The following is a 21,878-nucleotide window of genomic DNA, read 5'->3' as shown; positions in this document are numbered from 1 at the left end:
AGTAAACTTCAGAACAAGTCAGTTAAAACTGACTTGTTCTGAAATGAAGGTGCACTAGATCTCATACACAGAGCAGAGTTGATCTTGATCTTGAGATCTTGCAGAGAGAAAGTAAAGATCACATACAGCAGTCCGGCTCTTGGTTAAAAAGGACCAGAGGATCGTTTAGCTGCCAACTGCACAGTTGAGTTGAATGCAGCAACGATTCACAACCGTCTAAATAGTTCTACTAGTTATATACTATTCACAGGTAGGCACCCGTGACTTTGGCATCTTTCACAATGATCTGACTTTGAAGGCAACTTTTTATTGTTCACAGCATAAACTGACTACGTCGTAGTAGTCCCTGAGCTAGTCGAGAAGAGAAAATAGCCACAACGTTGCCCATAATGTATTATCACTAGACTGGCGGAGTGATTGACAATAATTATAATTATAGTGATATTTGATAACCTGTGTTGGTTTGTTCCATGTCTTTATTGGCAGCCACTATCAGAAGCCTCACCAGGAAGACTCTCAAAAGAGGCTACGCAGTGACCAGTGTGACAGTGAATTACATGTAGCATGCAGAGCTAGGTGAATTCAGCTGCTATCCGTCATGTCAGTGCCAGCCATCCGTGGCACAAAATAAAATTGTTCAGGCCTACTTCGGTCATTCCTCGTGACTTGTATACGTTCCTGCACGAGCAGCCAAGCTGCGCGCAACACCATTGAGAAAGGTCTGCTGGATTGACATGGGATGTCAACAGTCAAACTCACTTGGCATGTTGGCCTGTTTAGGATACCATAATATCAGTCAATGGTACGTGATTTGAAGCTTCCAGCCGCATGTGATGAGTCGGTGTCTGTGTAGTAGCTATTGTCAAACGTCACTAGCTATGCTGCTGCAGCCTGCAGCCAGCCAGCTCATTATGTCTTGGCATATCCACATCCCCACAAGCAGGAATGAATGTATGTGGAGGTCCAAGCTCTCTTGCAGTCTTGGTGCACATCATGACTGATAACTATAACTAAGTCTTAGTATAAGGTAACATTTCAGTCTTCACAGCTGCACGTGCTCCATCACGTACATAATTCTACTACATGTACATGACTTGTACACTTAGTCTTTACTTGTCTCTGATCGACCATGGACATGGTGATGTAGACCTCTTTGATTCGAACTCGTAGTCGTAGATCCTCTGCTACCTGTTCAGTGAGTTACATCTGCACAATCAGTGCACACTCGATCCGGGAGTCCAGGCTTGATCAAAAGTCACAAGACATGACACACGCTCAATGCTCATACATGTACTAGCATGCAGCACTGTTTTCTCCGGTCACAGTCTAGTAATTTAGTAATAGTCGAATAGACTAGTCATCATTCATCGCGAAATCTACCGTACTTCTTTGGGTTTCCCCGCTGGGCGCACAGCTAGTCACTGCCACTAGTCAACCACTGCTCAGCAAGGCTTCCAAGCATCGGCATCGGCAAGCAACTAAACGCCGCTGTTGCAGGATTATGACTCGAGTTTTCCATGAAATCAGGAGCTTATTAGGCCGTGGGCTGGGGCCTACAGCTAACTGCTCCGTAGTCTACTCGCTGGAGGTAAATCAAGAGCCGCTGCAGGTTGACATTCAAGGATCTGATTCTGACTCTGAAGCGCACCAGTGCACTTCAACATTTTTGTCCGGATCTCCACATCGCACCTCCGGTAGCGCAGCTTCTTCCATCACGAGCCGACGGACATAAATCCACCTGCCAGCACCTTCTCTACAATAGTACCGGTAAACTCAGTTTCCGCCATCGCTGCTGCTGTTGAACACGCTGAAGTAACCGGCAACGGCTGGCGCCTCTGTCAAAGGAGAGCTGTGCTACCGCCTTCACCTCGTATTCGTAATCATTTGCCTGCACCATCCCAAACTGCAAGGGTCAAGAGATGCACACAGTGATTTATTTGCAATCATCTTCACATTGCAAGCTTGACTCGTATCGCTATCAGCGCGCAGCGTGCAGATAAGAAGGCGCGTTGCAACTGCAACTGCAACTGTAGGTGTTTCGGTCGATGCAGAGTCGACAGACTGGACTTCAAGGCACTTCAATTCAACCGACTGATTCTGTGCGTTGCGTAAGTCATGTCGGTGCTTGATACATGAATGATGATCGATTCATCATGGCCCTTAGTTACTTTGTTTGAGGTTTTCGAAATCTTTTTAGATAATAATTATATATATTATTATTGTCTATCACACCGCAAATCATGATGCTGTGACGGTCTGAAAACAACACGAATTTGCCGGGAGACTAAAAGGTCACGATTCAAAGGCAACAGATGATTGTCATTCTGGTAAAAATTAATAGTGAAACCCGATCCGTCGTACTTATTGGCAAGGTCATTGTACTGTATAATGTGCATATCCACTGGATCAGGATTGTACCCCTGTGGTCGGACATTGGGCTGTGTATCTCGTGGCAGCACATTCCAGTGGCATCCATCATGTATGACTTGAATCCGTATGTACAAGAGCATGACTGTACAAGTAGGCCAGCAACATGCATCATGCCATGGTTGTGATACCTGCCGACACAAAGAAAGCATGACTGAAAGTGAGGAGCAAAGTCCGATTTCACCAGCCCATGAGCCTCAGTAAAGACCCTGTACAAAGCGGCAGTCGGAATATGAACGATCATGGGTGCCCAGCCGCAGAAGCTGCCTAATGGAGGTGATAACCGCAGGCCATAGTTTAAAGGGGAGGGGAGGGGGGATGCGGGAAGCACATGGAACAGTAGACGTATAAAACAATCCCAAATGCATGCCTAGCATTGATACAAGTGTGTTGTACATCAGCTGATTAACAGGGATTCAGTACTCCCAAGACATGTATCAACTTGCTAGTCTCAACTGCAAGCACTGTGTGACAAGCAAAGAGACACCTGACCAGTGCAAAGGACACAATTGAACACTTTATTAATTAAAGTCCATGATTGTCTTGCATTGCAGTTCACTTCCTGACGTGCTATCCTAATCAGTATTCCTCTATAGTCTACATTCTCCTTTGTATAGTACCGTTAAGTACGAGGGAGACTCCCTCGTACCGAGTACTGTAGTGCCAAGATTTGCCACAACCATACTAATCCTCTTTATAATCTTGTAGGAGGTGTCATGCAGCTTCATAATGCAGCTTCATAAGTAAAAAAGTGACTTGTGAGCAACACCGCAACGCAGTGCTCCTCATTTATAAACCCATTTATATACCCATCCTAACCAGTATGCCCACTTCATTCCTGATGATGGTTGACCGAAACGTTGAAATTTATTTCTGAAATGAATTTGTGAAAGCAGTGATTGAGTGTGAGCCAGTGTTGCTCACAAGCCACTTTCATGCTAACCCTCGTTTATTATAATATTACTACTCTCCTAATTGCATTCTCGTGACAACATGATCTTGTGCTGTGTGTCTGTGTCACGTAATGTGCAGGTAAGAGCCAGCTAGTCACAGGGTTTGCCAGCATGCCGGAGCGGTACGCACCTTTCTACTGCCCAGAAGGGCCACTGAACCCACCCCGGCGACCTCGACGACCACCTGCTCCGCCGAGCTTCAGTGCACTGCATCGTCCAGCGTCAGTGAGCACAACACAATATCATGTGTCACCCTCACCAAGGTACTATGTTACAACTACTCAGTGAACTGCATTTCCACAGGAACTAGAGACATCAGATTGCCTACTGCCTGCTCAAGGCGCGAGAGTGCACAATCACAGCTTGATACACGTGAGAATTCACTGTTAATACTCTTGAGCCTGCATGGTGCACGTGTACTTTGGAGTTCGGACAAGAATTCATTGAAGATCAAAACTGGACGTTGAAACATTCATGTTGCATGTACAATAAAAGCTGCTAAATCAATGCCTGCTGATTCTGAGCATAACTAACTTTGTATGTGATCACAAGTGATAGCATGTCTGTATGCATGTGTGTCTGTCTGCCTGCCTGCCTGGTCTGTCTGCTTATGTGGGTGGGTGTGGGTGTCTGTATGTTCGCGCGCGCGCGTGTGTGTGTGTGTGTGTGTGTGTGTGTGTGTGTGTGTGTGTGTGTGTGTGTATGTGCACGTATTTCTTTGGGTCCAAAGTCAGCGCTCAGAAAGGGTGCCAACCAGTCTTGCACGCGAGTTGGACCGTCAAAGCGTTCTGCGGCGTAATGAACTCCGCCGACCAGGATTGACACCTTCAAGTCATAGTACAGCATTCAATACTTGTGGTGAGTTTGCATGCAGTCGTATTGCCAAGCAGTTGGTCAGATACAAGTCAGATACAAGACTGGCTGTGAAGTACATACACTGTTATCATTAGCACTACAGCACTGCTCAATGAAATCCAGTCGAGTCACTCAAGTATGCGCCGGGTGCTGCGCTGCCCTAGACCTGCGAACACTGGGCTGTGAAATGGTGCAAGGCGCAAACTTGACGTGACGAGACGCGACCGGATTTCGTTGAGCGGCACTGAAGTAGCAGATTGGTCAAAAGTCAGGCTCTGGCGAGATTTTAACATGGCACTTTTCATCACTGTATGAGCCAGCCTGCTTTTTAAAAAGTGACACATCCCACTATTTCTTGGATGGAATGGTGCCTGGATTAAGCCCCGTGGTCGCCCCCGTCACAATTGGTTCACCAACATCAAAAACTGGACCAATGAATCGTACAATTCTCTCTCTGTTTTCTCGCTCTCTCTCTCTCTCTCTCTCTCTCTCTCTCTCTCTCTCTCTCTCTCTCTCTCTCTCTCTCTCTCTCTCTCGTTGCTGCTGATCATGATAGGTATAGGCAGCTTGTTTATCAATGTAGTTAGATTTCTCTGTTCTTTTGATGCTGCTGCCTTATGACACACATGGTGCTCCTACGACCAGAATGGTTATGGGCTATACGAGTTAGAGAGCTTCCTATCCACCGTTTACGTATCTTGTGTGGTCAAACTCGAAGACGACACCAGTTTCCTGAGCACACCGAGTCCGCTGATTCTGTAGTTGGCGTCATTTCTGTGACAGCACTGGGAACTTGCGGGGAATTCAAATTTAGACCAGCAAGAAATTTCAATCTCGGATTCTTGCCTAAAACGAACTTCGTGTTCATCGGACACTTCTACTTCAAAGCCCACGCTACTTTGAACATTGGATGAGCTATTAAAAGCGATGTCAAAAACGCATGCAGAGCCCGCAACTTTTGAAGCAGAAGGCTGAATGAAATATTTTTAATAGCATGATCGGAAAACCTCTACTCACATGAAGATTTACCTATGGTAGTGAGTTGTTTCTCAGCTGTCAAATCTTCACTCATATGTCTACACAACTTCCATCCCATGGCAAATCCGCCAATGAGAATGTGGACATTGTGTGGGTTCCCGGCCTGGGATCAGTTTCAACTTGGCCTCCCAGTCCGTTGAGTTGAAAGTCTACCCTGGGGGAGTTTCATTCCGCAGGCCGGTGTTTTTGTACACACCGAGTTGAACTCAGCCGGTGATGCGTTTCTTCCTACACTGCAGGGTGAAACATCTATGTAAACACTAGAGCCTGGATTCAGGCATGCAGTGTAGCCTGGATTCAGGCATGCAAGGTAGCCTGGTAGCCTGGATTCAGGCATGCACTGTAGCTGAGTGAGGTATCACTGCAAGGCTGGCCGGACTTGACCACTGAAGGCTAATGAACTTGAGCGCTATAAGGCGAATGGACTTTAGCGCTGTAAAGCTGGTGGACTGGTGGACTGGTGGAGTTAGGAAGAGCTGTAAATGCGTACAACATGCTAATGTGCTCGCGGTAACATGTGCGGCATGGTGACAGTATTTTGCGGCCTACTGGATGTGATCACCAACGTATCACGTGAAATCTCGATTTGCCGCACAGAGACCGTTACAAATACTTTAGTCATTGTACGCTTGCCACAGCAAGGACTCAGTGTGTGTCACAAACAAGTGAGACTGGTAATGACAAGAGTACACTAAAATATATATAACTTAGCGTGTGCAATTGTGGGTATCAGATCTGAAACAGCGCAGTTCGTGCACTACGGCACCCTGATGAGGTCAGCCAAGCTGCAACTTGCGTACAGCTCAAATGTTCATGTTTCACAGCTCGGAAATCACTGCGGCCAAGTTTGCATGATTTTAGACGTCCTGTTTTAGGATTTCGGTGTTTTGTGTGACTGCGTGTGCTGCGTACATCCGCTGGCAAGCAAATTCACTAGGCTATCCGTATCAAAAAAAACCGAAATCAGGACAAACTCAGTGACCTGCACCACCGTGACTGGCTACGCAACTTTTCACCGTACCTGTGGCTTACCATGCCATCAGAAATGACGCACTGCACGAATTACGCTCCCACAGGAACCATCCCGAGTTCCACACTCTGGTTTATGTACTCTTGGTAATGACCATAATAATTATGTGGGTACTACTCAAGACTAACAATCCGGCTGTGTGCGGGCATGTGTGAATGTGTGTGCATGTGTGTATGCGTGTGTGTGGCGGGGGGGGGGGGGGGGTATGTGTGAGCGTGTCTGCATATAATTATGTGTGCCGGTTGTGCATGTGTGGCCGTGCTTCTGCTTTCTGTGCTCCTCGCAGCTTGCTGCCTGTGTGTGGGAGCAGCAATCCTTGCACCACTCCTCGTCCTGGGGTTTTACCTCGGTCCGCCGGGCCAATGGGTGGCTGTTGGCATTTCATCTGCAAGTGTCCTTATCGCCTGTCTGGTGGTAGTACTGCGATTCTGTCGGAAGCGGAGGCAGAGAATAGAGTTACAGGTGAACGTCACCGATGCATGTCCGTCTTACCAAGAAGATCAAACCCAACAGCAGCAGCAGCAGCAACAGCTGCCACAGCCTCAGCCACAGCAGCAGCAGCAGTATGCAAACTCAATGTTGCACCAAAGTACGCTGGCAAATCAAACTGCACGGTGTCACGTGGTACATGGAAGCGAGCTTCCTCCTGCTTACAGTTCTACAGCGAGCGGTGGCACTGACCGTTTTGGGTATCAAGGGATACACAGCGGTACTGAGCTGGCACATGCTGCAACGTACGGCAGTACTGGCTTAACTCCGCACCGGGGGGCTAGGCTTGATGCAGAAAGCATACCAGAACTACCACCTGCCTATGATGATGCGCCACAGCCAGTTACCGATTTAACCACAGCCTATCTACCTACTCCTAACAGTTCTCCTTATGCTCAATCACCAGACAGCTAGATACTTGTGACTGCACCGTGTCATGGACAGTTTGAAATCCGATAGGATGACCGGGGCCGGAACCCTTGGCCTTACTGCGTTTAGCCCGTACAAGCACTGTACAGTAGTCAGTAGTTCCCGTACCATGACGCTGTAAAAATTGACCAGCAGTGCTCGTGACTGCAAGGGCAGCGCCCCGTGGCCGCTTGACCTCTCAACAGGCTTCAAAGTCCGCCACAGTACTAAATTATATTATTTTTACTTGAGAGCAGGATTTGCTGTGCTGTTGTAGCTCAGTGGGGGTTTTCCACTGCCAGTGAACACGTTGCAGGCCACCAGCAGTCTGCTGGATGTCTACTTCTCAAGCGGCATATCCTTTTTTATGTTCAGAGCCATTGTCCGTGACATGCTCGAGACCAAGCATGTATTTATAAATTGCTATCCACTACGTAATATCATAGACTCATGTGATACGAGTCTAAAGATTTGAGAGAAAAAAATGGACTCTTCTATCTCAACTTGTGCCTGGTTCACGTTTTGCCAGTCTCAAATTTCATCATCTCCGCCGGGCTCACCATGCCCACTGTGATACATGTCCACACATTCCATAGCCGGATACATTGAGCCATGTGTAAATAAATTCAGGACCGCCGGAAGCAGTTTTCAATTAGTCCGGTAGTACTGTGGCCTTTCATACAGTTTGTATATCGCCGATATGGTGGATACACATGCCCCTCCACAGTAGTAAACATGTGTTAATGGCGGAAACGTTGGTCCTGTAATAACCTGACCAAGCGGACAGGTCCAGGCGGGCATGAAAATCGAAGCGTGTATCAATACATGACTTGTACATCCTGTTGTCGATGACGTCATGGCCTCTCCTAGAATGGAAGTAACCACGGTAACCACTAATCGAGTCATCAAGCACCCATACCATACTAGACGTAGCTTACTCCAGCCATGCATAATAATGCACTCCACATCGAGCTATCCACTGTGCAATGCTACACGCACGATCGTACGATATCATTGCCTGAATGGAGCGGAAGTGAATGTGTGCAGCTAGATCAGGGAGTCGTAAAAACAATGTAAAAGAATGTATTAATTTTTACGACGCCCTGGTACGTGGTGCGAACATTTTCAGTCTAGTACACTGCAACACTTTCTGCAGTTTATAAATCTGCTGCACTTTCTAAAAGTGTCCCACCATCCACCAAAGGCTTTGGAGAGGTACAGTATCATGTATGAGAGTTCACATGTAGGAACACTTTCCACATTGGCCTTCCCCAACACTAACTGAACAGTCTTGGACAGTACTGCACTCACCTACAAAATGACAACAGTGTGAACCGCACACACACACACACACACACACACCTGACCTGACCTTTGACGCCCATCGCCGGAGGCGATGATAGCAATGCTACGGCAGAAGCCATAGCAACTTGTGCTGGGATTGCACCATTCAACAGCTTGCAAGGCTGAAGAATTGACCGTCACTATTCAGCCTGGTCTACACCATACAGCTATTTTGAAGTGACTTTTTTCTGGCCAGTGAATCCCTATATTTTGGTCTTTCACACACACACACACACACACACACACACACACACACACACACACACACACACACACACACACACACACACACACACACACACACAACGCACAGAGGCAGCGACCAACACACTCAACGATTCTGCTTCTGTGTTTGCCCGCCGGCATACAAGTGCACTTTATCGTATAAATTTGCTGTCGTTTCCATGCAAATATGTTCAGCAAGAGTGCATGAAATAAGGGAAAAGGGTGCTCACCGCAACTTTATGTAGCATTAAATATTTTCGTGTGCAAAAGGACATTGCTCTTGGGAAAAAAAAGGTTAAAACAGAGGTGGCTGATCTATTCAAGAAAGAACGAGGCGTTGCAAACTGCGGCGGGAAGATCAACGGGGTGAAAGGATGGTGCAACATACACGAGGGGAGGTAAATAGCAGAGAAGGCTACGCTCGCCATACTGTCGAGCTGTAGCTGCGAGTGCTGCACTACGAACTCTTACACAGCGCGCATGCAAAACAGTTCTGCAATACAAGCTCGAAAACAGCCCATGCAAAACAATACATGATTGTATGTATTGGATGAACATCAATGAGGCAACAGGGAAGGAAACGGTGTTACTATAAAACTTATAAAAGCAATGAGGAAGAAAAGGGTGTGAAAATAGACGAGGCAGCCGTACTACTAGCACTACTAGTATGGGGAGAATATGACAATGGTAATGGCAGCATGTCAGCAGTAAAACAACTGAAGCCCTACATTCTAGCACGGACATGACATGCACGTGCACAAATATAGGACGAGAAAAAGGGAGCTACATGACCCGAACAGAAATCAGGTGCCCTGCACTCTATAACGGACGTGCCATGTATATGTCCAGATGTAGGGTGAGAAAAGGAAGCAGCAGAATTGCCTGAACAGAGATCAGGCATTCATGAAAAGACAGCGGAAAGGCCAGATAACGAGAAAAAAGAAGAAGAAAAAAGATGAAGAGAGGAGAAAGCACTTTGGTAGCAAGAAACCAAGCATGGTACTACAGTAAACCAGTAGAAACTGGGCGACTGGGTGAGACAGATCATTTAAAAAAGCAACGGTCAAGAGTAATGAGAGAGAGAGAGAGAGAGAGAGAGAGAGAGAGAGAGAGAGAGAGAGAGAGAGAGAGAGAGAGAGAGAGAGAGAGAGAGAGAGAGAGAGAGGAGAGAGAGAGAGAGAGAGAGAGAGAGAGAGAGCGAGAGAATGAGAGAGAGAAATAGTAGTAGACATGCGTGTGCAGGTGTCCGAAGAAAAAAAACAGAAGAACAGAAGTGATAAAAGCTAAAGCGACTATAGTTGGTAAAACAGAAAAGAAAAGAACTGGAGCGTAAGAGGTGGCTTGACATGGCCACAGTGTTCGTCTTGATTTGAGCCCTAGAGGACTACAGCAATGCCCTGTTAGAATGGGAAACTCAGCCGATATCCGGAGCCATGCTAGCCCGAGCGGGTTGAGCACGAAGTTGATGATAAGAAAGATAATGAGTAAGATGGTCGGTTGGAGTAGTAACTAGTGTGTTATAGGCCAATGCAATCTATTGACAGCCACGTGGTGCCATGCGGTGCGCGCACACGACTATGTGCTTGGTCAGCATAACACACACTGCCACACGTACAAGCCTAAAGGTTTTGTCAAGTCAATGAGACTAAGAAACTACTTCAACTATTACTATAGCTACTACATGTACAATGTTTGTATATATATGGGGATGCTTGCCGCTAAAAAGGCCAGCAAGAGTGAGTATAACTGACACAGTACGACTACTCTTGTACAGCGTGTGCGTGGGTGGGTGGGTGGGTGGAGAGAGGGGGAGGGAGGGTTAGTGCTGAATGGATGTAGCCTATGGGATACCTATGGGGAAATGTGAGCCGCAGCACTACTAGGACACTACTGCCTGCAACACGAATGGTCTGTTGGCTGTGTGTGCGCGCGCGTATGCATTGCAACACTCCACACAGTGATAGAATAAAGTCGGAACTGTAACTAGCCACTGTCCCGTGATGCGGAAAGTACTGGCCGCTCTGTGCACATACGGCGTTAATCAGTGGGGCTATTCCACAGTAGCAACGGCAACACTCAATGCTAGCATTAATGCCATCACTGATTGTGTGTTGATGATGATATTCTCGCTATTGTTGGCTCTCAGGTAGCTGTGGCAAATAGTGCCACTGAGACGGCGGCAGGGGTTGCTGCATAGCCTCACCTGAAGACATATGACAGAAACCGAATGCGGAGTAAAAAGTCACACGCACACAGATACACACACACGTGCACGAGCAAACACAGACACAGACACACACACACGCGCGCACGAGCACACAGACACACACACACCAAAGAAGGCTACTTGTAAAAAGGCAGTAACCCAAAAGTGTTGCAGCTAGCTCTAGCATGGATACAGGAAAACCAGAGTGTGCAACTAGTGTTCACACCGTATTGCTGTCAGTCATGGTGAAACCCATGCACTACATCATGTACCGTAGTGTCTTGTATTAAAGCCTGTCTCATATAGAAGGCTGTCTTGAATAGAAGCCCGATTTTCAAGATTCACTGTCGCCACATAAGCCTGGTTTTAGTGTTGACATACACAGAAATACCTGTCTTGTATAGAAGCCTGCAAAAATTCCCCCAAAAAATCATATAAGCCGAGGCCTTTATACAGGACTATACGGTAGTTGATTGAGATCCGAAGTGTCCTACAGCATCCAACTGAGCTGCAACCGTGCAACACAAGATCGTCGGCTTGATGCAAACCAGGAATATCGCTGTGATCGCCACCCATCCCAGCTACACACTCTCGCGTTCATGTACTCCTCCTGGCTCCAGCGTTCAGTAACAAAGTAAGAAAACAAGCCCCTCCGCCACTTTGTACAGCACTACTGTACATGCAGCAACTGTCTGTGCCAGCACATGCACGGCTCACCATCTCCACAAAACAACATTTTATCTCCGAAATTATTTTAATGCTTGCAGGGCCAAGTCCAGCCTTCTGGTTATCTATACCACTGAATGGAGGTGTACGCGAACAAAAATGTGTTTATCTCGTGCTTACACAGCAGTATGGCGCAACACCCTGGAAAATTCAGTACTTGTCAGGAATGATCAGAAAAGAACTTACCCAAATTAACGCCGACAGTGCTGGCTGTGGTGCTAGCGGTGGTGGTAGCAGTGGTCATAGTGCTGCTGCCGCCTGACGATTGCTTTGATAACATCAGAGGGTCCAAGGGCAAAGAAGCCTGGACGTTGCAAATGCTTGAGCTGCGTCTTCTTCTCAGAGAATTCTGCTTGAAGGTGTGCATTTGCCGATTGCTGGCTTGCTGCTGGCCAGCCACTAGCATTTGCCGAGCCATGTCTTCCGGCATGCCATCTTGGCCAGTGGAATGGTCACCACGGAAGGCGAGCAGTGCATCTCCATCATACGGGCCATGCATCATGTGCTGCTGAGGATGAGCACCAGCTTGCTTCAGATGTTGCTGGCGCAGCAGCTGCGCATGGTAGTACTGCCGCATGCGACAGTAGTGCTCTTTCTGCTGCTGTTGCTGTTGGTACAAGCTATTCGGTGTTGGTCCAGAAGTAGCAGAAGCAGCGACAGCATGCCTTTGCTGTGGATGATCAGGCGGCATTATCACGGACTGGCCAATGGGGGCAGTTGAGTTTGAAGCAAAGGGGAACATGGCCGATACATCATTGGGCTGCAGCTGTGCAAGCTGTGCCCTTGGCTTCTGCTGGCGCGGAGTGCTCGCATTCATAGCAACTGGGCCTTTCGTAGAGGATGGGAGGGGGAAGTTGGCAGCACCTTGGAGTTGAGCAGATAATGCACTGTGACCTGGGGTTGGCTGCGAGCTCTGTGCCATGGCATGGTGGTGACTACCACCAGCTGTATTAGCAACAGCAACAGCAGCTGCCGCGTCCCTTTGATGCTCGGCTACTAAGAGTTGATACTGGCTGTCATCAAGCGGGTACGACATTCCCGACTCAGTATGGCTACATTGTGCATTGGAAGCACTCATAGCTGCATGTACACCTGGCAAGGCACCAGCAGCAGCAGGGTGGAGAATGGCATGCGGCGCCGCCATGCCATCTGAACGTGGCAGTTGGGTCTGGGTTAGAGGGAATAAACTGTCCCTCGGCCTGGGAAGGATATTGTCAGCCAACATATGAGGCTGCTGGTGATGGTGCGCTTGATGTTGCTGCTGCTGCAACAGATTTTGTTGGTAAATTAATTGTTGTTGTTGTAATAGTTGTTGCCGCTGCTGTTGCTCTAGATGCTTCTGTTGACGGTGCTTGCGCACAGCGAGTTCCTGTTGGTTACGCAATGCGAGTTGCTGCTGCTGCTGGGAAAGTAGCTGCTGGCTTTGAAACTGCTGCTGTTGGTGATGAAAGTCTTGCAGCTGCTGAGGCTGCCGTTGCTGTTGCAGCTGGCACTCCATTGCAAAGTCTGGATGCACAGCACCTTCTGGCTGTGCAGCACTGTTATCAGACCTTTGTCCCAGAAGGCCTTGCACTGATGCTATAAAGCTGGAGTCTTGCTGCTGCGTGGGGGGAATACGCTCGAGCAGCAACTCAATATTACGAACGGAGGCCGCACTGGGCTCCATCGGTGGCGCTGGATGTCTTGCTGATTGGCCATCAACATTCTGTGTATGGTCAGCTACATGATATTGTACATACATGACCATACACAAACAAATGCACACAGATACACACACAGATACACACACAAATGCACACACAGATACACACACAGAGACACAACGGCATGGCACTATTAGAACATGAAATGGCACTAGACAGCACATTCAGCAAATCCTAAAAGTGTGTCCAATGCACCTTTTGGGCTATCTGGAAAGGTCTTTGCAACAGAAAGAGAGTAGGGTCGACCATGATGGCCAGGACAATCCACTCCAGGACCAGCGATGACGCTCCCAAATGCAAGCATTTTCGCCCTACTTCAGCTATATCATTTCATCAATGGGTTCCTGTTTTTTTCACTATGCTCTGATGAAAATCATAAGAGAAAACCCATGCGAACTGGTGTAAATCAGTGTGAAAAAATCTCGAAATTCCACCAAGCGGCCACGATCACAGCATAAATTGCGAGTAATTCACCTCAGAAAACCGTCAATTGTGGTGCTTCATGGAGTGTTGTCAGTGACAGCTAGTTCTTAGATTGGGATGTTGTGCAGTTCCTTGACCCACGAGGGTGGTGACGTTCCTACAAGTGCGGAAAACTTAAGTCTGACTGGGTCTCACGCGAACTGTGAACTTTTTTGTTATTGTTGTTTACAACACATCCAAGCACTGATGGCTGGCTGTCATAGGGCTAAACTATCGTACAAGGAAACACAACACAGAGCTGAAGAGTACAGTCAACATACAGAGCAAGTGGGAGATGTGGCAACAAAAAAGAAGAGGGACCAACATCTCATGATGACAAAACATGTACATACAACTGCACAAGCAAGAACCTGAAATAGCCCCAGAAGACAAAGTAACAACGAAATGAGTCTTTACCGGGCTGGCTCTCTGTGTGTCCAGCACTTGACGTGGATGCGACTGATGGTGATTTAGGGGCATTAGCAGCCTGCGGGGTTCTATTGAAGGAGAATAAAGCAAAAACAAAATTGAAGAATACGTCAAACAATTATGATATTGCAAGTTGCAGGCAGTAGGTAAAACATGCTTGGCTGTAGCAAAGAGAACTCCAAAAGCATGGCTTGCTCACCGGAAGGCAGTGATCTAATCACTGGCATAGCTATCTGTACATCACAGACCACTGTCATGTTCGCCCGACAAAGGCAAAGGCAGGCAGGGTGCATGCACAGGTGCACTGAACTAGACCACCGGGATTCATTCACTACAGACATGCTCAACAAACCCAGACAACATGCAGACAAACTACTAGTAGTGGCTAGTGCTGTGCAGCCCCAACGCTACAGTACTGCTCAATGGAATCCAATCCAGTTACTGTAAAAGACATTATTCTAACGAGGCGCATATATGAGGCATGGGCAGCAAAAACCAGGGTTAGGTGATATTTGGCGAAAATGAGTTTTTGATGGGTTTGAACTGTCCACTAAATGAGCGATCTATGGGCCAAATTTTGGAACTCTGGGCACCTACCAAGATAGTAAAAAAACGCCCGAAATGATGGGTGAAGGTTGACAAAAATGGTCAGCAAAAAGGCAAAATGGAATGCAGTTACAGTTGGCTCTGATGGAGTGGTTGAGACTGATTTAGCATATTTATAGGTCTTGAGGGAAGCACAGAGTACTCTAGTTGATAATTATAGTAACATCATGGCCTGCACTTGCTGCTATGCTTGAAAACTCAATCCCTGTCATGTGCAGGTGTGGTGTTGTATGCAGACTTGTCAGACAGAAAGAAGCCAAGCAACTGATGTTTTACATGGCTGGGAAGAACCTACAAGACTAGATATGCATGCTGGGCCAAGCCAGATACATCCACCAAGCATGCCTTGCTCTCCTGGATCCTACGTACAGGAGCTCGTAGATACATGCATTATACTGTGATAAATTTCATGAGCACTGCAAGCGTGCATGATTATTATAATATTATTCCCGTAGCTATGCAGAAGACGTTACTTCAGTAACGTCTGGCGCTAGCCAGGGTCCACACAGCTTTAATTTGGTATTTGTTTGTTTGTTTGTTTGTGTCACGCCTGGCGCTATCCCGTATCTGACGGCAAAAAATCATAGGGATGTTATAATTTTTTCAATTCTCCTATTTTTTCAGGCATATCCTGGGATTCGAACCCGCACTATCGCCCTACATGCATTCCCCCATACACTTCGCATTCATACCCATTCTTCCAAGTTGCTTCACGTTATGATCTTGCGTTTGAAAGCCCTATTTGAATATTGCGGGCAGCTGTATGTGGCCAGCTGTGTTTGATGGTACGGTACCTGTCCCGTATCTATCCCTACCGTACCGTACCATCATATGCGAAGTGTATCGGGGGATGCATGCAGGCCGCGATAGTGCGGGTTCGAATCCCAGGTTAGGCCTCGGTCACACTACGGCAAGTTTGAAGCTGGACGCAGCGTCAAGTCGCAGCACTCGACGCAGACGCGGGGTCACACAGTGTTTTGTTTTTCTTTCCGCTCATGACTGCCGCGGCCTGGCGCATTTGTCTACGTCACAAAATCACCAGGGAAACTCAATGACGACACGGATCCCCACGGAAACCGGCCTTTTGCTTATTATACAAAAAATTGTCGGACAAAGTTTTCAAATTTTTCATTGATTTTTGATTACAAGAAGACGAAAGGTCCACGCGTGCACGATCGTTGTTGTTTCTTTCCGAATTTGAAGCCATTTTCAGTTGTAGTGTCATGGATCAGGCAAGAAAAGTCCGCATCGCAGCAGTGTTTCTCCTGACTTCGTCATACTGGTTGTCCTTTTTGGGGCTCTTGACGACAACACAACACTCACAAGTCAACAGGCTCCAGTTGGCCGATAACCCACTCAAACAACTGGTCCTTTCTCGACTTTATTTTCTTCTCAGAAAACGCCTCGCTCTTCCGCCAGGTTCGGAGCAGAGCAGCATCGGCCTCGTAGGTCCACGGACTGACTCATCTCGAAAAAAAAGAGGAAACAAAACAAACCTTGAAGAGACGAATGTTGAATGACTGCTCAACTCGAGCAACTGTCTTGAAACCAGGGAGTCGTATACGTACACTCCCTGGTTGAAACTAATTTTACTTGAAAGACACTGTTTTTCGCCAAGCGTCACTCCCACCAGCGGCAACGCAGCCGATTTCCCCACGTCAGACGCAGCAGCGTCTGACGCTGAAACTTGCCGCGTTTGCGTCAGTTGCCATGGAAAAGCTCATGATTCTGACGCTGACGCAGCATTTTTGCCGTAGAGTGACCGAGGCCTTATGTCTTTAAAAAAAAGGAATTTTTTAAAGACCGGGGGATGCATGCAGGGCGCGATAGTGCGGGTTCGAATCCCAGGTTATGTCTTAAAAAAAAAATTTTTTTTAAGAATTTATAACATCCCTATGCTTTTTTGTCTAGGTCATCAAGGCAAAAAAGCATAGCGTAGGGCCCAGAGCTTCCAAGCTCTCTCGTTGCAACAATTTTATTCACAAAAGATCTTGTATCAAGTAAGGTTTAGTTCATTCAGGGCTGTCTCACGTATCTCACCAACTTATCCAGCTGCGAATAGTCGCCACGGAGTACTGAATCTCGTTCGGCACTCTCAGCGCTGCTGTCCGCGTCGCCACTTCGTGTCACGGAGCTCTCAAACTCAGCGTCTCCGCTGCCTCCGCTGATGGCTTGTCATCTGAGTGAAGCCTCTTCACTTTCACCTGATTCTTCTTGCGGGGGACTATCACAGGCAGCGGAGTATCTCTGGAGATCCAGCTGCCAAATATTCTAGTCGCTCTTGCTCCATCAAGAATTTGTGACGGGATCGTTCCGCCAAGAAATTATTTGTTTCGCTCTCTTTTGAGCGCATGATTTGCAGATGCTACCCTGAGCGCAAACGCCTCCATGGTGGCTGAAAACGCCTACCTGGATGTCCCAAGTGCTTGGCGGATAAACTACAACTGCAAGGACAACAAAATAATAGTGAAGCCACCAAGAGGAAGGCACTTTCAAAGCGATAGTGCAAAAAGTCTTTTCGCTTTGAACGCGGTGACTAAAAAACGACATCGGTTCGGTTTTTCGCAAATATTGGCATTTTTAAAAATCGCCAGCACCCCGGTTCTTGCTGCCGATGCCTCATATAACGATTTCCCACAATTGACTAGTTTACGTGTACCAAAGGTAACGATGCTCACTCATTCTCAACGCTCAATAGGACAGTATATGTATCGATTTCTGTATAACGATTTCTATTTTAACGACAGATTTCTCTTTGTTAACTCTAACGGTTAGAGTTAGCACTTCGTTATATATATGGCTTTTACAGTAGTCAAGTTTGCGCCTTGCAACGCGTTCATAGGGCCTAGGGCTGCACAGCGAACGGCGTGTACTTGACTCAATCGATCAGATTTCATTGAGCAGCCCAGTACAACCATTGGGCTGTGCACTAGTGCAAGACACAGTGACTACATTCACAAGTATGACGCTGATCAATGCGGATTTTTCTATTCATCTCGACCATGTGTTGACTTTGGATTTTTCTATTCATCTTTCTGGATCAAGTTATCACGCAACACAAAAAAGTGCTGCAAACACACGTTAGCAGAAATCTGCTTCTCTGACAGCTAACCACTAAAATTCAACCCCCAAAAAGGAAACCAATACAAATAGCTTACCCGGGGCCGCCAGCAAAGATCCGACATAGCTCATCGGCCAGGGCTCTTTCGGCACTAGGTGGAGTGGTTGCAGTATTAGCAGTACTGTCTTTGGGGATACTAGGGCTGGAAACGGAGGGTGAAGACGAATCTGGCGTCAACCGGTGTGAAAACTACCACCACAAGAAGACAGAAACAGAACAGGAAGACAGTTTAAATTGAATGTCCAGTAGACTACCGTAATACAATGCAGACCCTGGTAGACATATTCTTCCATCTACACATTAGGGTGCGTTCTTATTTCTGCTAGCTCTTGGAGAAATTTGTCTTGGAAGACGAATACATGGGACAACTAGGCAGTTGTTAGCATACAGTCCTGTCGGGTGCCGAAGAACGGAGTGCCGAAGAATGAACAGGCTAGGATTTCAACAAGCATAGCATACCAAAGTCTACACAGTGACTCAACTGTGGATAGACTGTAGTACATGAAAATAACAACGGCATAGGCTAGGAAGCTGACCTCCCCCGTTCTTTAGCACCCGGCAGTAATAGTCTACAGTGCACCATGCAAGCACTACAACTACAGTCCATTCATAAAAAGATGGGCCCTGGCTCTGGCGAGCTCCCGTATTTGGCGATTTTTCGTGATTTCATCGTACACAGTGCAGTGCTGCGAACTTGCGAAATTTGAAAGAGGGTCCAAAAAGGTACCTGAACTGGGGTTCGAACCGCACAATGCACTGTTGCAGGCGGGGTCAAACGGCCTGGATTTTGATGGTTTTCCCGGTTCAGTGCTTTTGGGGTGAAACCTGGCCGAAATCCTATTCTTGATATGGCTTACTTTTTGGATAAAAAAACTTCAGAAACATAATTGGAAGAGGATTACATAGGGGACGGCAAAAAAAAATTCTAAAAGTTTGACCCGTTTATGGCCAAAAGCTAGAAGTCCATCTTTTTCTGAATGGACTGTAAGTCAATTGCACTTGTCGGAAAGAAATCACACGACAACCAATGCCAGGACGTACATCGAAATCCAACTCGGGTAAATCAGGAAACTCCTCCTTGTAGCCATCGAAGAAGGAAAAAGGAACTGGGCAGAGAAGCAAACACAAACACGTACACAAGCATACCCACATACAACGCAAAACGTTAAAAAAGCATGGTGACAGGATCCGCTTTCTGCCACATCGTGGCTATCTGAGTGTGCACGCATCACACATTGACAGGCCAGAGTAGTTTTGTTGGCTGCTCTAACTCTCTCTCCGAACAGGTGATTCTCCACAAGTTCTCGGGATTCGTTAGCTGCAACAGTGTGCATCAGGACATTCTCCATGGGCATGCCATCACTTGCTTTCTATTGAGCATTCTTTCTTTTCCCTGATTGACGCTATCTAGGAAGGTTCATGCTTGAATTAAGGACAGGGTACAACATCATGCTCATGACTCACCACGTACTCGTTACACGTGTCCTCAATATTCACTAGGAGTTCTTGCTTATCAAGTATTGGAAAGACTTTTCAGGCACCAAAATACAGGAGAAAAACTTGCAGAGCAAGCCACACAACTTGAATCATGATAATATATAATACGATGGAGAACTGCGATTTCAAGTGGTTGGGCATCACTGGCCTCGTTACGCTGACGTGCTTCTTTATTGTATTCTCACAAAAAGAGAGGAAACTACAAATATTTCAAATTTACCTTAAAGGGGAAGTTAAGGCAAAAATTAAAATTTCACCAGTTGTAGTCTTCGGGGTGCTGAGTCGAATGGTCGTGGTCCGAGGAAGCTGAGACGCTCCCTTCCTACTTGAGTCCCAATCGAACTCGCGCACTTCCACCGAAACTGGGTGACTGCGCCCTACGAGATGGGGATTTGTATGCAAAATGTCACTAAAAGCGCCATTTCGTTCTTATAAAAGCACGGATGACCGCGATTGGCCCATATGTTGTAGTCTTTTGGACGCTGAGTCGACTGGTTTTGGTCCGAAAAGGCTGCGATGCAGCGTTCGCCCCTAATTCCCAATCGAACATGGTTGAACAAGTGGTCACGTGCTCCTGCGTACACCAGTCACCTGGTCACCGTGCCTGCAGGGTACAACTTACAGCCTGTTTTGACCTTTTTTGGGTGCAGTCCTGTCACTCGAGTTGAACCTTGGTGTGAAAGTTGTCGCCTGCTGGCGTGGTGACCAGGTGATTTTGGCACCCAGGAGCACGTGACCGCTTCTTCAACCATGTTCGATTGGGAATAAAGGAGGAACGCTGCATCGCAGCCTTTTCGGACCAAAACCAGTCGACTCAGCGTCCAAAGGACTACAACATATGGGCCAATCGCGGTCATCCGTGCTTTTATAAGAACGAAATGGCGCTTTTAGTGACATTTTGCATACAAATCCCCATCTAGTAGGGCGCAGTCACCCAGTTTCGGTGGAAGTGCGCGAGTTCGATTGGGATTCAAGTAGGAAGGGAGCGTCTCAGCTTTCTCGGACCAAGACCATTCGACTCAGCACCCCGAAGACTACAACTGGTGAAATTTTAATTTTTGCCTTAACTTCCCCTTTAAGATAGTCACCATATAAACCGTAAACTTGGTCGTTACCAAATCTAGATAATCGATATCCAATGCTCGGTGATCGTTTTTCAGCCCTAGCTTGAATAGGTGGCACATGTCTCTGGGTGCGTGACACACTCACGTTGGTCTGGGTGAACACACTATCACTACAAGGCCAATGCTACGCTCACAGGCCAGGTTGAACTGCAGACCCTTATAAAGTGAAATATAATCTACATACACAAGCACCCCCCCCCCCCCCCTCTCTCTCTACACACACACACGCGCGTACACAAACACGTACGCACAGCTCATTTCTATGCCATATGTAATCAAAACAGGTATTGGGAAACTTACAAGGTTCGCAAACGTCATTCCTGCAAGAACACAAGAGAAAAATATTCACAAAATGTCACCTTTAAAACTGCAAGTCTGTAAAAAGGTAGGAGTTTTATCAAAATTCTTTGAATTCTCCTCAAAACAAACCAAGTTCTTATAGGATTTACCCCTCCATCTCCTCCAAAAAACTAGTGCAATGGTAAATTTCTGACTATGACTAAACGGATTTGAAACGGATTTGGAACACATCATGTGATTTCGGAATTCGGAGACTCCGCATGCAGAGCTTCACAGTCTGAGGGTTATGCACACTTGCTAATATCCCTAATCCAAATGAACAGACTTTGCTCCACCCCCCCCCCCCCCCCCCACGGTTTCTTTTCTTGGGGGGGGGGGGAGGGGGTTTACGTGCTTTGAGGTCACTAAGGATAGCGATGTCAGGGTAAATTTCTGTTTTGAGAATCGGGCAAATATTGTAATACCATCCGATTCCTGAAGACAAGTAGAGTATACTGGCAAAGTTTGAAGCAAATCGGAGCAAATATAGTGGACTTATTCCAGTTTAGAGTGCGCGGGGTAAGCGCCGCCATTGTCGAAAAGCACCATGCCGCACTGTACACAAACCAGATCTCACCACGGCACAAAATCGGTCTTGACAACAGGGATCGCGGCTCATGAATAATCTTGCGCACTGTACAAAATGTACATACCGTAGCTGTACTGTTTTTTTTTTGTTGCTGCAAACTGTTGGAGAAATTCAAGAAGACTGTTGAAGAGTAGCCGAAGTATGAGTTGTGATTTGACCATTCTCCAAGACAAGAAGAGTTCGACAAGTAGATTATGATCCTGGTGGTGGTCCGCTTTGAACTTCATCAGTTCTAACACCAATGCATTTGAAACGTTTCCGATCATGCCAGGCAGGGGCTTATTATCCTGCAATAACTGCTCCTCCT

At 47.0% G+C, this 21,878-nt stretch overlaps 2 protein-coding genes across 4 annotated transcripts in view; one reads left to right on the top strand and one right to left on the bottom strand.

Moving 5' to 3' along the window:
• The first annotated feature begins 1,390 nt into the window (after nt 1–1,390).
• On the top strand, nt 1,391–7,879 carry LOC135809264 (uncharacterized). 2 transcript variants are annotated; one of them, XM_065322568.1, is made up of 4 exons: nt 1,391–2,108; nt 3,460–3,643; nt 4,111–4,238; nt 6,590–7,879. In XM_065322568.1, the coding sequence occupies exons 2-4, from the start codon at nt 3,492–3,494 to the stop codon at nt 7,204–7,206; spliced, it is 897 nt and encodes a 298-aa protein (XP_065178640.1). In that variant the 5' UTR covers nt 1,391–2,108; nt 3,460–3,491; the 3' UTR covers nt 7,207–7,879. The 2 variants fall into 2 exon arrangements, with proteins under 2 accessions (XP_065178640.1, XP_065178639.1); XM_065322567.1 differs by having other exon boundaries at nt 1,391–2,112; nt 3,465–3,643.
• A 1,009-nt stretch (nt 7,880–8,888) lies between these two features.
• Nucleotides 8,889–21,878, bottom strand: part of LOC135809263 (hormone receptor 4-like) — a 20,626-nt gene continuing 7,636 nt past the window's right edge. For both annotated transcript variants that reach the window (XM_065322565.1, XM_065322566.1), the window contains exons 8-13: nt 20,944–20,963; nt 19,064–19,128; nt 18,060–18,211; nt 14,284–14,363; nt 11,888–13,420; nt 8,889–10,972 (exon numbers count right to left, since the gene is read on the bottom strand). In XM_065322565.1, coding sequence (XP_065178637.1) covers nt 10,899–10,972; nt 11,888–13,420; nt 14,284–14,363; nt 18,060–18,211; nt 19,064–19,128; nt 20,944–20,963 — 1,924 coding nt within the window. In that variant the 3' untranslated portion in view covers nt 8,889–10,898. The remainder of the gene's footprint in view (nt 10,973–11,887; nt 13,421–14,283; nt 14,364–18,059; nt 18,212–19,063; nt 19,129–20,943; nt 20,964–21,878) is intronic.

This window comes from Sycon ciliatum, chromosome 2, assembly GCF_964019385.1.
Source record: "Sycon ciliatum chromosome 2, ocSycCili1.1, whole genome shotgun sequence".
NCBI lineage: Eukaryota > Metazoa > Porifera > Calcarea > Leucosolenida > Sycettidae > Sycon > Sycon ciliatum.
The sequence above is the reverse complement of the archived record's forward strand: the minus strand, read 5'-3'. Positions and strand labels throughout refer to the sequence as shown.